Here is a 16,598-nt window from a genome sequence, read left to right as displayed (position 1 = left end):
CTTCTTATTTATTTTACGATTAAATTTACGCGTTGACAAAGTTTCTCGGTATGAAGAAGAACATTCAAAATCAAACGCAAATCGCGTTGATGGCAACCGAGTTAATTCGGTTCGTAGAAGAATCCATAACGATTGCACGCAAATTTCGTAGAGGAAGTTGCTGGTTTGCGTGGAAACGAGCGGATTCTAAGGTTAAATCAATAAAGTTTACTTCAAGGCTTCCTTTATAAAATAAATTCTCTAAATCAATATTGGTTGTCAATATACGTTATAACAAATTTACAATTTACGCAACGTTCTCTGATAGATTCCTTCTATTCGTTTCGACCAAACCGTCTATCTCTAGAAATACAAAATTTAACGTATTTACAACCATTTTAATCCTTTTAACAAAACACTCATAAGTACCTTGCGTACGCACAGTCATGTACATTCTTTACAATAGAGGACTAGATTATTGGTGAACATAATATGATCAAAATGATACTTAGCCTTAGGGCTGTCTACGTTCCGGAGGACGACCACTACATTTCTATTAATCCTTATATTGTCTGGCAGTTGCAGAGATATTCAACGCTTTTCGGAATGTATTCTATAAATCTGGATTCGTTCCGGGCCACTCCAACAAATTACCGATAAGTTAGTTACCAGACTAGTTCGAATTCGAGCGAAACATTATAGTTTAGATTTTTTTTGGGTTTATATTGTGTATGGGTATTACATGATGATACATTTCCCTTTTTCGGCCCAAGGGTTGTTTTTCTTATCGGGGGCGTGTATGAGAGGATCATTTTTTTCATTCTCCTCTACGTACTCTCGCATCCTGAAACAACAATGAAAATTATTCAATTAAAAATCTAAAAAAATACTCAATTGTAAAAAATTCTAACTCTATCTCCTTAAATACTCTAGCTTGACCTTTTATAGCGAATGTGATATAAAATCGAATTGAATTAAAATTGAAAATAATATATATGTTCGCCCTTATTGTATAGTCTATTACGCCATGAACTACACCAAATCGGCCAAATGACATAATTAATAATAAGATAATCCTATGTCTAAATCATATCTAACACAATATGTCGATATGTCTTAATATCTGTCCTTATAATAAGGCGAACAAACATATGTATTTATATAAAACAAAGAGTAGGGAGTAGTTGTTGATATGAAGAACACAACAAAACAATTTTAGGTGCGGGCCTATAAACTCACTGAAATTATAGCCCTGAATATAAGATAATAAAATTCTCCCTATATTTAGCTTAGTTAAGACAGTACTAAAGACACGGAGCTTTTATTAGGCTGTCTACCTTTTGATGGGTCGTTTAAGCTTCTATGTGTAAACAATTTTATGTCAAAATATATATACAACGATATAGAGAGCTACAACACAGTTTTTAAAGAATTAAAATTATCGTATTAGAGTGCCCATTAATTTATGATTGTTATAACACTTTATTGTTTAACTTTGACAATAATAAAACAAAATGTGTATCTATTCTTTGTTGCAAGATGTAGCCCAAGTAATGAAATAATAATTCGAGTGATCGAAAGCGACCGAATTATTATTTAATTCTTCTTCTTCTTCAAGACAACCACTGTAAGGAAAAAAATAAATAAGGTCAGAGCAAAAAGTACAAAACTACATAAGATATATATATATATATATATATATATATATATATATATATATATACATACTTAGACAATGAATGTAACAAAACACACATATGTAGACAATGACACTCATGAATACCCTAATTTCAGGTCAGTACGAAAGTTAGGGATACGATGTGGACAGGTACCGCTATATATAGGCACATTTGTGCGATTTATACTTGTATCGTGCAAATTGTTTTAGTTACATACTAGATTAGAATTCGATGTTTGGGAGTGAGTTCGGTGTATATGATTTATCTTGTGAGTAATTCTTGGTATCCTTACACGATTACAGACCAATAAATAGCATTTATTTTGCTCAAATAAATTCTGTAATAGAGGTAGCAATGAACAGAATTTTTCAGATGAATTATCTCCAATGAGTATATTGAGAAGTGAGTTGTACCTTCTCCAACCCAAACCAACCAGCTTGCCCTTCGGTTCCCTGTTTTTATGTTCAAGATTGGCTTGGTAACATAGGTATCTCGGACTCGCCTGCTATTCAAACATCCACTAAAACACCTCGAAGCTCCGGGGTCACTTCGTAATTTACGCGCACCTATGTACGCGGAGGCTTAAGATCCGAGAGAAGAGAGAGAAGTTGATGTCGAAACATACGATCGAAATAATGATATCACTATTGTGGTTTGTATTAATGTTACAATAGCAGTCTTGTTAAGCGACAAAGGCATATAAAAATAATTCTTTAATTATTTTTTTATGTTGCTTAACGTTAGGCTATCTAATAACTGATGATACAAATAAAATAATAAGTAGTTATTACTACATTACAGGATAACAATAGTAGTAGGATAAAGTATTTCACTTTTGTTTGGGTCATGTCGAATTTCGCGCCAGTGGAATGCGAAATCAACACTAAGTAATTGTACTTGTTTGTGAATTAATAAATTTAGATTTCGGACATAAAAAATAATATCGAAACTGAATATATGCAGTGTAAACACGACACAAACTCACTATTATTGAACGGTTTATAAAATTGTTTTAAAATAAATACTGAAAAGAACGTATATTTGCTGCATTGGCATTGTATGGCAGCCTACAAATAAAATCAATCAATCAAATCCAATTTTAGTTAGAATTTCTCGATCGTCAATTTTCCTCAAGTGTCTTATATATAACGATACATCGTGCAAAACATAGTGATAATAACAAAACCATAATACATATTGTAATATATTATTCATTGCGCTTTCAATGTTTTATTGATGAATTATTAACCTTGAACTTATTTCTCCTTGAGTATTTTTATCATAAACAGTTTTCTCAAATCAAATTTTATAGTACTTCAAGATTTTCTGTATGCTTTACTACAATAAACTGGCTCCAGAACTGGCTTTTGCATGGCACATGTCGACAATTTTAGGGTCTAAGACATACTGGTTTCATGGAGTAACTTTTGCTCCCAAAGAAAGACCATTTAACAAAAATTTCCCTTTGTATGTGTAATTACAAAACAATGTCTGCAAACTAATTGCCTTACATAATATCGTATTACAAAGCCTTGTCAATCCAATTTATATCCACGGTTCACGGTAAGCATAGAAACCGGCTAAGGCTATCTGATGCCAGTCTTCGAACAAGAGCCAATATTTTACATATAACTTGTTCTCTTCTTAAGAGTGTGAGACAGTTAGTGAAAACACATTGATAAACACAAAGATATTGATAATTTTTACTATGAAGACTGTATCAATTATTCAGGACAATGTGAATGAATTTGTGTGTCCGTTTCAATATTAAAGGATAGATATTAATTAATCTGCTATTACCAGCCCGAAATACAACAACAAGTAGACTAACCTGTAGACAATGGCCTGCTAGCTTGAAACAATTGATTGTTTACTGGGAATTCGAACGTTTTAATCGGCATTTATTCTCCGATATGCCGTAATAACGTATTATTTTTTTTTATTAATAACGTAGACAAAATACATTACTGTTGAACTCAAGTTATTCTATTTAGTTTAATCAAATCACGATTGTATTTTCTATTTCAAAATATGAAGCAATCATCTTTTACGTATGGAAAAACAGTGGAAAACAACGGAATTAGATACATCAAGTAATTTTATTAAAAGCTCACTTCCATTGAGTTCTCATGAATAATTCACGACAGAGAAACAGGGACAGTTTTATAAGGGTTCGTCTTTCTTCATTTTTTTCGATCGAGCTGCATGTGTTATTAGATGTAATTGCATGTTGTTAAAATTTCAAAACGAAAACATCGCCCAGAAATTAGACGGCGTATGTCAGGCACAGAAGGTTGATCGACTACTTGCCTATTACAAATTATCACGGAACATATTATATACAGAAAGCTGAGACACAGACCTAAAAGGTATTAGTGCCATTGGTGATTGATGTATATTTCTACTATATCTATAAATAAGGCTACAACGAGGCACGGCTCTTTATTATTTTTTTTTATCTTTCAGGTCTTCCGAGTCAAACCAATAAGTAAATAGTGTGTTTCTTACTGATTAAAAAATTCAAGACACAAAAGAGCATTGATGCTATAGAGGCCTTAAATTTTTTGTTAGTGCGTTTGAGCACCAGCTTTGCTCCAATGCATTTTTCGTTTTATAATACTCTATGTGTGGGAAAACATCGCAAGAAAACCAGACCATGTATAAGACCCATAATCACTTCTTAAGGAACTTCTTTATAATCTTTTTTATATAAATTCTCTTATCTAGACAAACTTAATTTTTTATTTATTTATATATACAGAAATACAAAATATATTCATTATAACTATTGTTCTTCTTAATCTACGATAGCCGATTCTGTGTTCGTACGGGCAAAGGCCTCCCCCATTGTACTCCAGTTTTCTTTATTGTAAACTAATTTCATCCAGGTATTTCCAGGTCTTCCATGATTTCATTGGCCCTTTTAAATTGCCTACCTCTTTTACTTTTATGGCCTCTTGGTTGCCATAGTGTTACAATTTTGCTCCATTTATCTGCTCCTCTTATGGCATGTCCAGCCCATTGCCATTTTAGTTGTTTTATTTTATATGTAACGTCAGCAAACCCTGTTTTATCTCCTCAATTCTAGTTACTTATTTTGTCAATTCTTCTTTTCTTTAAAATACTTCTCCATGGCTCTCCAAGACAAACTGAGTTAACCTACTACTATTACTAAATGCCTTAAGTAACCGTTATCGCCTAATCGATTCTGTGTCCGGCTGTTTAGAGTTAAATAAACATTAAATCCTGAGAAGCTAAAACTTCTATTATATATTTTTATCTCGTCACCTGCGATAATACAATATGTTATGGTCTGCTAGACTCACGTTGAAAGCCGATATAAACCCTTGTTAACAGTTTACTGGCTCCAAAGGTCACGCGCCATGTTCACTTATAATTTGATAGTTATACGACAGGGATAAGAACAAAATATTCAAGAGCTAGGTATTAGTATTGTTGGAGACATGTCTATATTGATGCAATGTATTTTTTTTAAATAAATAAATAAATATGCATCATTACCAGGCTTCCCAATATTTTGTACCGCGCATTCCGAAGGTTACAATCGATACGGATATTGAGAGCTTGGTTACAGATTACTGGCACTGATTCGTTTTTAGTTATGGAATAATTAAATAAATGAAACAAATCCGTTTTACTTTTTATATGACATTAAAAACCAGTGGCGCTCCAACTTTTAGGTCTGGGTTTTAGATTTGGGTATCTGTTTCGTGATTAACTCATTTTAATAGGTGATATGCTTGCTGTGCCTGACACACGCCTTCTTTTTTTGGCTGAAGGTTTTCTTACGATGTTTTCCTTCATCGTTCGACTGAATGTTAAATGCGCACATAGTCAAAACATCCATTGGTCCACAGTCGGGGATCGAACCTACGATCTCAGGGATGAGAGTCGCACTCTGAATCCACTATACCAACACTGCTCACAAATAAGTTAAACAATTCTATCTTATTTATTGTATGACATTAAAAACCAGCGATGTTACAAACATTCAGGTCTGGGCCTCTGGGATTTGTATATCTGTTTCGTTATCATTTCTTTTTAATTGGCAAATATATGATGAGCCTTCTGTGTCCGACACACGAGGTCGACTTTTCTGAGCACGACATGCCGGTTGCAACACGATGTTTTCCTTCACCATATGACATACTCAATTTAACAGTAAATAATAACGTAATAAGGGATCCACTTATTTTTACCACTTCAGTGTCCAAATATATGAACCGGATATTTTACACTCATTAATTTAATCCAATGCTGGGTGCTTAATAAACCAACACCTGTACAATGAACTATAAAAATAATAAATTCAGTAATATGATTACATGTCTGGTTAACGGGAAAATGTTAATTAGATAATGGGTCATTGTAATTGTTAATTAATGCGTGTTTCCGCGTTTGTGTCAATAACAACGTTTTAGTCATGCTAGTTTGTATTGTGAAAATACCGAAAAATCTCTAAAAGTAAATTTTTACTGTCAGTTAATATAAAACATATGTGTATGTTTGATTCTTCTAATTTAATAATGATCGCGCTGTGTGTATGCTCCTATGTTTTAAGACTTTTAAATCGCTCGTGCTTAGAACTTGAAACAAATTTTGAGAGTATATCAAATTTGACGTTTTACAGCGTAAAATGCGAAAATCTTACAGATACCGTATGTGGTTTAAAATGTAAGTTCTTCAATGATATAAATAAAAGGTTGAATATGGAAGTAAATAATTAAATAAAGAACTTATATTTATCAAACCCTCTCTTTCTCCCCAGGCATCTAAAAGAGTCAGACAAGTTTTGGTAAAAACTTGAACAATAACTTTATTCGCGGAATTATCCCCTTTAAAATCCTCCTTAAACTTTAACTTCGAATAGATCGAGATCTCTACGCACAACAGACCTATAGAGAGTCAAAGTGCGGAAACTGAGTCTACCAACCATTAGGACGAGGTCTAGAAATATAACTTTAAGAATAATGTATTTAAGTTGTCTCATTTTGAAGCGTAATTACCGAGATAGGGGAGAATCTTGAAATATGACGCTCTGATAGATAAAAACTGAAATTGCCGAGTGGGCGCTCCGTGAGTGGTCTTTTCAGTGTATTTTAGTCTTACTCTGGGCTGTGACGTCAGAATATTATCATACTTTAACATAACTGTAATATAATTTTTTTATATAACTGATCATATACAGAAATATTCTGCTTTACGCCATTCAGTTTACGGGGCTATAAATCCAAATAAAGTGGTTTAAAGAGAGAGTACGAGAACCTAGAACGTATATGTCTCATCATATCAGTAGATATAATACAACATTAGACCTTCGTTGCGTAAACACCATCCATAGAACGAAAGGCAAAATAAAATTGCAATATAAATTGTGTTCGAGGTATGACAAGTTGCGTCTGATAAATATGCGCTTTTGAAATGTTCTTTATTCAATAGTTGCCTTATTATTAAAATAAATATTTGATTGCAAGTATATATGTCATTTTGGTGACAGAGATGTGTATTCGAACTTCAGAGAACGTATTTGAATTAATATGAGCATTCCGCTTTTTGTGTGTGTGTAAAAGCAATACATATATCGAATCTGAGTTAGTCTTAAACTGTGAATAAAACATTCGTAACGAATAAACATATAGGTTTTACGATATTTATTCAAAATCCTTTTGTTTTGATGACGATAACTCCGGCCAATATTGGGTTTGTGTCGCATTATGCGAGGCGTATAAGCCGACCCTTCGTCGAGATATATTTTGAGGGGTTCCTAAGTATGTTTTGTGTACGACGTCCATTTATTATAAAGACATACAAATTTGCAAACGCTATTATGAATGTTTATAAGGGCATTTATCTTCAAATATTTATTAAAATAATTATTACAAATATCCGTATCACATGCGCCGAACAATTTGAGACGTATAAAAGTTTGTAAATTATAAAATCTCTAACTATAAAACCAAAATTGTTATACTAGTCGGACCCAATTTGTGACATTATATAACAATTTAATAAAAAAATACAATATAGAAGAATATACCGGGTATACAACTAATATATTAAACATTTTCTTATGTATGTGAACTTCGACATTAGCTGTAAGGAATAAAGGTTTACGGAAGATCAAATAACTGAGCAACCATGAAAATATAGACTACTAGCTACTGGCAAGTAGTCTAGAGAAATTATATCGATAAAATAAAATAAAGTTGCTTAATAATATAAACAATGCTTATTAAAATTACTTAATTATTAATGAGTAGTTTTTTTTTTAATTAAATAATATTTCGCGTTCTTGGCCTGTAATGTACTTAAGGATTTAAAAAATGTCTGTAACTGAATAATTTGGTAAATTTTGGTATCGAAGTGTATGTCAATACCTTTGTAATTGGGTTGTATATAAGTATATTTCGTGTTTAATGTTAAATAGCTACCGCTGTCACAACTAAACCACTTAACAGATTTAAATGAGATTTAACCAATGGAAATGATATGATTATACGAAATGCATGTAAATTACAGAAAAATGGATAGCATATATGGAATATAAAAAGCTCGTCCTTACAAAAAAACGCTTCCTTACAAAGAAATCAGAGCAGCACATACAATCACGATTATGAACCATAGCTGATTAGGAACAAGCACCAAAATGGACCGCACACGTTAACCACTCCCGCCCGAATGGCCTAATATGGCCCAATGGCACTCCATTACGTCACCGCACTAATGTTTCATAAAAAAAAGAATATTACTCACGCTGCAATGCTTTTTGATAGCGGCCAGCGTTCCATGGAGGCCTGGTACTTCATGTTTTCGATCTGCTTTTTCAGTGCCTCTTTGTCCATGGTTGCGAGAATACTGGCGTCCATCGCGCAGAATCTGTAGTATAAAACACCCACACACAGGTAAGTGTCGTATGCACGTATTGGTTACTCTGTGAGCGCAGAGACGTACAGTCAAAGATACAAGTGGAAATGTAATTATTATATCAAATCCTATCTGTAATTTGTAATGATTATTGTCTGACATTTGTTACTATTTCGGTGAATTTTGGTTTATTGTATAGGCAACTTTTCATCCAAACCAGCGAGCGTTGCTATACTTAAACTCATTTATAAATGGTATTAAATAATTATTTTGACATCATTCGTATGTGAATTAAACCAGTGTTGTTTTCAGAAGTAACACACACTTTTGACATTAAAATTTTGCAATTAAATGCATTTTGATAATGAAATTGACACAGATCATAATTTCTTGGGTCATCAATTGGTCTGACCAAATAAAGACAATAATGGATAGAGCACTGTGGAGGCAGCGAAGGCAGAAAATTTCAATACAACCTTCATCATCACCACAACCATTGAAGACTAAGAATAAAAGAAAGATCAAAATTATTTCCATAGTATGGTTTAAAATTTAAATATACACATACACATAAGGAATAATAATTTTACCGTATTGTTTAAATTCGTTGTACAAATTTCTTATTCTTTAAATATATGGATTTCAAAAGTATTAAAGTTTATAGAACACTTGTCGCGTCATCTGTACATAAACCGTCTCGCTTACACTGTAAGGGGATCTTAGGGTGTGCGTAGACGATGCGCGCGCATGCTGTTATAGTTTCTATGACAACCCTACGCACACTACAATAATTTTGCGCAAATTTAGTTAATGCACGGCCCTATACGAAAATTAACTTTATGCCTTTCAATTACGGTTGTCTTTCAGTTCATATGAAGTGTGTAAAATAATGAATTAGGCGTAATGCTCGGCAGTCGGCTGTGTTTTGTATCGCATTTATTCTTCATGCGTTGTACTCGAGCCAAGCGTATGGTGTGTCAAAATTAATTGACGCATTTCTAATCGTTATTCTGTACGCGGAGAGACTATTATCGTGTGCATTTTGTACATTTGTATGTTCACATATATTTTCGACATTATTGTCATATTTTTGTAGTTTAGTGTGCTTGTGATGTTTTTTTAGTATTGTTTAATTTTGGTTTTACGAATTCAGTAGAAATTCCATATGATAAAAATAGCTACTATATTTTCCGAATCCATGACATTTTGTGACCTGAATAACATTCGAGTATTAATAACTTGCGCCATAGCTTACTTACTCTTGTGCTATAAAATATTCTTTGGTAGAATGACTTGGAAAAATATATACGGTATTTACTAGACACTATTTTAATTAAGATTTTATACATTCGTAGCTTAATTTGGACAAGTAATTGTTTGTCTCAATCAAAAGATAATTCTTTATATAAATTACATGACAAATTGATAACGAAAATAGGTAGTTTGTTAATTTTCAACTATTTAGAATTCATTTAATTTCTAACTATAAATTGTGTAGTGTATTTAATTGAAGTAAAATAAAATGTCACACTTATTTTGACGATTTTTTTATGAAGGATTATTCAGTTGTATTTAATTGATAGTCAAAAATCATTTATTCATATATGTAACACAATGCACACGTATGAACGTCAAAAAAAGAAATATACATCAAATGCTTCTAATTTTATATTTACTGACAGTTCTCAAATCAAGGGCGTAGAACGGAAGAGAAGAATTGGTAATAAACTCTCCGCACTCGTTTTAATCGCCAAGTTTTTGTTTTAAAAAACGTTTGTTAGGAGCTGCAACCATTACACCATGTTCCACATAATATCTTAAGTAATAAATAATAATAAAATAAATTAAAAACAAAGATTTGTCTCAGATTGCCAAAGATATCAGCAGGAGGCATGGTGAAATAGGAGCACGCACTTACATTACGTTGTTTACAGTGTTCGCTTGGCTTGAACGTGGGCCTCTCAAATCACAGCTGTGAACTAATAGATTTTTCATGTACATTTAACACACTCTCGTACGGTGTATAAAAATATCGGGAGGAAACATAGCTTAGACGCAAAAATACGGCGTGTATTAGGAACAGAAAGCTAAATTGCCTATTAGAAAAAATATGACCACGAACGAGATATCTGAGGCCAAGGTTGTAGCGCCACAAGTTTTTTTTATCAGACTTTATTGTGTTGTTCACATCCGTCTCTTATTGTCTGTGCTTACGCTATGAATTCAATGTTACTGTTAAAACAAAATAATGTTGATTAACTTCGTTTAACGTCTAATATTCAGGAGGAACGATGCAAAAGGCGTATATTAATGGCGGCGATGATACAACTAGAAAAAGTGGGGAAAGAAGAAGAGTGAGGAAGATACTGGTTTCATTAGCAAGGTCCATGATTCAGCTATAGAGGAAGATCCTCTAGAGCTGAATCTCGGACTATGAAAATGGCTGATAAACGACGTTTCGACGCTTGAAATGTGGTGCTGCTGACGTATGCTGCGTATTGGCAACTCATTGGACCACTGTCTCAAGGAACTGCATAGTTCATATCACAAGGAGCAATCGTATAATAACATTGCCCAGGAAACTCATGAGAGAGAAAAACTTATAATGGCTGTGGGGAAGCGGTGTTGCCATTGCCTTCAGCAGTGAGGAAGCAATCGAAGGAGGTGGTCCTCAGGAGTTAAAATATAGGTCATTACAGTTACATTAAGTATATGGAATTGGTGGTATCTACCGTACTGTTCATAATTATTATTTAATTTAAATTTATCTATATTTTACAATATAGGAGAAACCGATGTTTAATCTGTCGACTGTACCAAGCATGTTCAAAAACATACTTTTGACACTGTACAAATTATATTTTTATTTTTCGTATTATACGTTTGATAGAAAGCATGTAAATAACCTTTAGAATATATTGTTTACCAATAATGTTTGCTTAATGATAACATTTTTTTTAAATATATAACAGGGCAACTGGCAGGAGGCTCTTCTGATATCAAGTAATACCGGCGCCCGCGTGGAGAATAGTATGTAGAACATCTTATGTCCAAAAATCAACTCTTGTAAACACTAAATAATGATAGTGATATATTAAATATTTTTGATACATTAAAATCTTTCAAAATTAATAAAGTTTTGTTTTTCATCTACTGTTTGCCCCTGGAAACTACTTAGCGATATAATCCAAGAGAAACCACTTCACACTAAAATCATTGACGTTCTCTGCCATTGTTATTCGCTTTTAGTTCCGCAATGAAAGCAAGTTCATGTGATGCGATTGTCTCATGTTACATTTTTGCTTTTAAACCTACATTAACTGACGTTTTTCATATACTTTGGTCACGCTACCGAGAGTATAAGATCTACATATGTGTAATGTAAACGTAAAGTATACGGTTGTTTGGATTTAATTAATTAGAATTTTCAATATGACATTTGTCAGTTAACCGACACGTACAGACCCGGGATGTAAGTTTCGGTCTGTATATCGAGACCCAACAACCGTCTATGGCGATAAAACATTGAGGTTTTTGCTACCTTGGCTAATAAGTGGAGTATACTGTTAGTTAGTTGATAAAAAAATTGATTAGAAAATACGCGATTCGCTGTCTTCGTAGTTGTACTGAACTTCATGTGTTTAACTTGGAGGTCTTTAGAATAATAAACGTGTTGGCATGGATGGTATACACTATAGAGCAACTATGTGTACCAATATAAAGAGAAAAAAAGTTTCATTTCTCTGTCTAATGAGGTATACAGCAAATATCTTCGAATTATCGACGACCAGTCACTTTCCGAACGTCTTCATCCGTTCGCGTTGTCTAGAGATGTGGGGTCTCTCTTCATCTTCTACCCCAATTGCCGTGGAGATTGGTTTGACGGCGAGGCAGAATACGAAATTCTATCCATCTCACCTCGACGTCCGTCGTTCCACAACTAAGTGTTTTTGAGGCAATTTTTGCCGCGTACCGCCACTATGTGAAACCAGCTGAACACTGTAGTATTTCTGAACCAACTCGACTTAGAGTCATTCAAGAAAAGAGCGTACAAATTTCTTAAAAGGACGCCAACGCACTTGCAAGCCCTCTGGCAATGTCAGTTCTGGGTGAATATCTTGCCCGTTTGCTTCCTGTTATATGTAAAAAAGACATATTTATTGGACGCTTTTATATTCACAGGCAACTAAATGCTCTATATTAAAAGAAAAAGGGACCATATCTGAGCATTCAAACCCTCGAAAAAATTGTATTGAATAAACTGAGTAAATTTACTAGAATATGATTTCAAATTGAGATCGTTACTCTCTCAGTCCCGCAATGATATTTTCAGTTCGATGTATCGCGTAATTGGTACATTTCTCGTTTCCGCAACAGCATTCACCTTTTTGGTGCTAATATTCATAAGCTCAAAAGTTATTACGAGTTGAAATAATATTATACCCAACGATTTTTGTGAGAGCCAATGTTATATTAAAAGGTTTTATTTTATGTATTTAATTTATACTCTAAATCTTTTATTTAAAAAGGAAAAGTCTTTTGTATCCATTGACTGTACTGTAATGAATTAAATATAACATTCAGTTATGTTTTCTATGACATCACGCTTTAGGTGAAAAAGCAAGTTTTTTGTGCATTTATTTATCTTTGCAGAATTCTTAGGATGAAACTAAGAAGACGACCATTAGAACAAAATATGTCGTATCAGAATATATAGTCCCTTTATTTTCAATCTTTACAAATGCACCGTTTACATTTGTTTTATAAATTTATTTTCTTGATATCCTAACTTCCTTCAGTACTATTGATGGGAACCTAAAGGCCACAACAAGGTCAGGATTTTTCAATTCATCCAGGCTTTCTTTCTCCATTCGCGTCCTGCTACCACTACTATATCTTCTATCCACATTTTCTCAGGGCGAACTCTTCTTCTTGCCCTTCTGTACATCTAGCTATATACCCTGCACATTGCCTCTTCTGTTTTAAGACCTAATGTAAGGCATCTATAATTTCGTCAATATAATATATTATAGTAAAATTACACTAAATAAATATCCGGTTGTTAATTACATAAAACGCTAATGATAAACCTTCGCAGAGTATAAATTAAATCAGACACTTTGAACTGATGAAGATTTAAGTGGAGACAGACAAACAGCGCTGGTTGCAGCTAATTTGACGTAATTGTATGCAGCGGACAGCGCTCGCGTAAATTCAATTTGTTTGCGGTCTTGTGGGGTTTGTCTAGACGTTGGGCGGAAAAGTTTGAAGGAAATTTACCATGATGTAATAAGACGTTTTGGATTTATAAAGCACACGATATTTACGTGAAAATTTACTATATAATTCATATAAGTTTCAGCACGTAGCTTGAACACAATTTGTGTGAAATTTCATAATCTTTGAAAGTTATGGGAGCAGGCAGATATCTGCGGTTTTAAATTGTTACTTAGTTATGGAGGCGACGTATTTTTAAATTGATCGTGTTTATGTATAGTCAGGTGACCGTTGGACTTTGCTTAAGTAATCTAATATGATATCTAAACTTACGGGAGACGCTAGTGATGAACTCGGAAGTTGTGAAATGGAGAATCTGGTATCGTCACATTGTCATCATTATTTGAACTATCCCAATTGATAAACCTCGTTGAAGTGAAATGCGATTTAACTTTTGTCAATAACATTATTTTCAGGTTTCTATTACTTATTTCTAATTTCTGAACATATTTCTAAGCGCTTTGATTGTAGATAAGGGATTATCGCAAAACGCTTTTAATCTTAATAGACCTATTTAAATGTCATACACAGTTTGGCTGTATGTTAATTATTTACTTTTTTTACAAAGAATAATGTAAAATCTATAGTTGCAATATTTGTGAATATATGCGGACCATGTATCTATATAATAATTTAGTTATCTATATCAATATACACAATGTTCACATATATCAATATACAAAATATTGTAAAAACTTTTTAAAACGAGTATGTATAGAGTTTCTTGTCCAGTCTTCTCCATATGAAACTTCCTTTTGGCAATGGCCACTAATGTGTGTTGAATATTTTGAATTTATAACATTGACTTTCAAAAGTGACTTTTATAGGCCTAATTGATATAAATGATTTGACTTTTTCTGTAATATAATTCGTTGAAAGATTATTTGACATCCCTGCGACACGTCTTAACAATTAATTGAATTGACCCGTATGATGATTCCTTCGAAATTAGTCCTCGTTTAAACGAATTTTATTACTCTCTCTAAGCTAAATTTACATTAGAATTATCCACAATTAACTATATTGTCACCGTTTATTAACTTACATCGAATGAACTGGAAAAGTATTTTACGTACAGGTGTTTTACGATTTTGTACGCAGTTTTTTAATTTTAATGATATGACGCCAAAATAATGTTGATAAGATATATCGATCGATCGTCTTCTTTATAATTATTTTTAGCTTCACTTTATACGTAATCAAGAATTGCTTTAAAAATCACTAGGCCCACGAGGGGTTTTTCCGAAAAGAGGCAATCACTTTCGTACAAGCTGGTTGAATTATTGATTGACATAGTCGATTGAAACCTTCACTGACTTACTGAAGCCAATTAAATGTTTACAATAGTTATTAAAACATATTTCTAAAGTCAGTATTGAAACTGTACTTACTTTAATTATACTTCTAGGATAATAACACGCCTTCTTTGGCTCTTAAACTGCGAGGATTCTGAAAGCGTATATTTAAAGAATTAATATTTTATAACATTGGTATAATTACTTTGAAATTGGAACCCTACGGTAAAAACCAATTTCCTGGGTTTAACGGGGGACGACGGAGCCTATGACTGTGGACGTTTTTTTATATAGAACAGGGGCAAACGGGTAGAAGGCTCACCTGACGTTATGTGATACCGCTGCCAATGGATCAATGCCAGAGGGCTCGCAAGTGCGTTGCCGGCCTTTTAAGAGTTGGTAAAAAGTATTGAAAGGATTCAGGTCGTCAATACGAATGAAGATTCTATAATTGGAATTAAAAAAAATCTAATTTAGTTGAATCAAATCAAATAGTATTCTCGCATCGTTTCCAAAATAATCCATCAAAAATGTTTTGCTTTTCTGTGAAGAGGTGAGAACAATGTATCGCGTAAGCTTACCTATTGTTAGCAAATTGGTTAATATAAGAAATTCATAGGTTTTTTTAATAACTCCATCTTGCCTTCAAACAGAGGGATCATAAGGCCTACTCTGATGCGCACTTCCACTTTGTGGTACCAGCTGGCGAGATATTTTAAAACCAATAACTTAGTTTAAACAGCATACTACGTCTTGTCTCTAGACTTAAAAACTTGAGTAGGAAGTCCATTTTTAAAATCTTTAAACGATTCGCGATTTATATGAACAATTATGTATAATATCGTCCCGTCAGTCTTAATATAGATACATAATAGACCGTTTCTTCATTGATTTGCCACCGTTACGCTTTTATATGCAAGACTAATAATAACTATTTAATCTACATTATTATATTGAGTTCTAATTATTAGTTTAACATTATTAAGCAGTGAGAAGCTTTATGTGCTTTAAAATATGTGTATTATAATACTGGATCACGCTTCTATCAATCTGTCGTCACGGTATTCCACTTCTTTTTAAAATTAATTATAAAATGCAAAGAATAATAAAAAGTAAAAAAAATCATACCGTATATCCTTAGGGACACAATAAAAATAATATATTTAGAAACGTGTATCGTAAACACAACTTTTTTAAACCAACGTTCAACGATAAATGCGGATAATTTAATTACAGCTAATTCTATTACGAACAAAGCCTCTCAACGCACACATACACGCGGCCAGGGTTGTCGACTTTAAATAATAATTGTGTCACATAATCATTTATTACTGTAATAAATTAGCGGATCCGAAAGACGTTGTCCTGCATGGAAATCTTTTTCGGCAAACAAAAATTAATTCGGACGGCTCAGATTGGGAATCAAACCCAGATCGTTTGGTTACGCACCAAGAGATCTACCAGTATATCCAACTTGTACCTA

The 16,598-nt window shown here is 33.1% G+C and overlaps 1 protein-coding gene across 1 annotated transcript; it reads right to left on the bottom strand.

Annotated features, from left to right (window-relative positions):
* Positions 1-655: 655 nt before the first annotated feature.
* On the bottom strand, positions 656-16,326 carry LOC123712158 (guanine nucleotide-binding protein subunit gamma-e). Its single transcript, XM_045665136.1, has 4 exons — positions 16,244-16,326; positions 15,212-15,269; positions 8,433-8,555; positions 656-823 (listed from the first exon to the last, which is right to left on the bottom strand). Exons 3-4 carry the CDS (start codon positions 8,543-8,545, stop codon positions 718-720), a joined length of 219 nt encoding a protein of 72 aa, XP_045521092.1. The 5' UTR covers positions 8,546-8,555; positions 15,212-15,269; positions 16,244-16,326; the 3' UTR covers positions 656-717.
* Positions 16,327-16,598: the final 272 nt, after the last annotated feature.

This window comes from Pieris brassicae, chromosome 7, assembly GCF_905147105.1.
Source record: "Pieris brassicae chromosome 7, ilPieBrab1.1, whole genome shotgun sequence".
In the NCBI taxonomy this organism is placed as follows: domain Eukaryota; kingdom Metazoa; phylum Arthropoda; class Insecta; order Lepidoptera; family Pieridae; genus Pieris; species Pieris brassicae.
The sequence above is the reverse complement of the archived record's forward strand: the minus strand, read 5'-3'. Positions and strand labels throughout refer to the sequence as shown.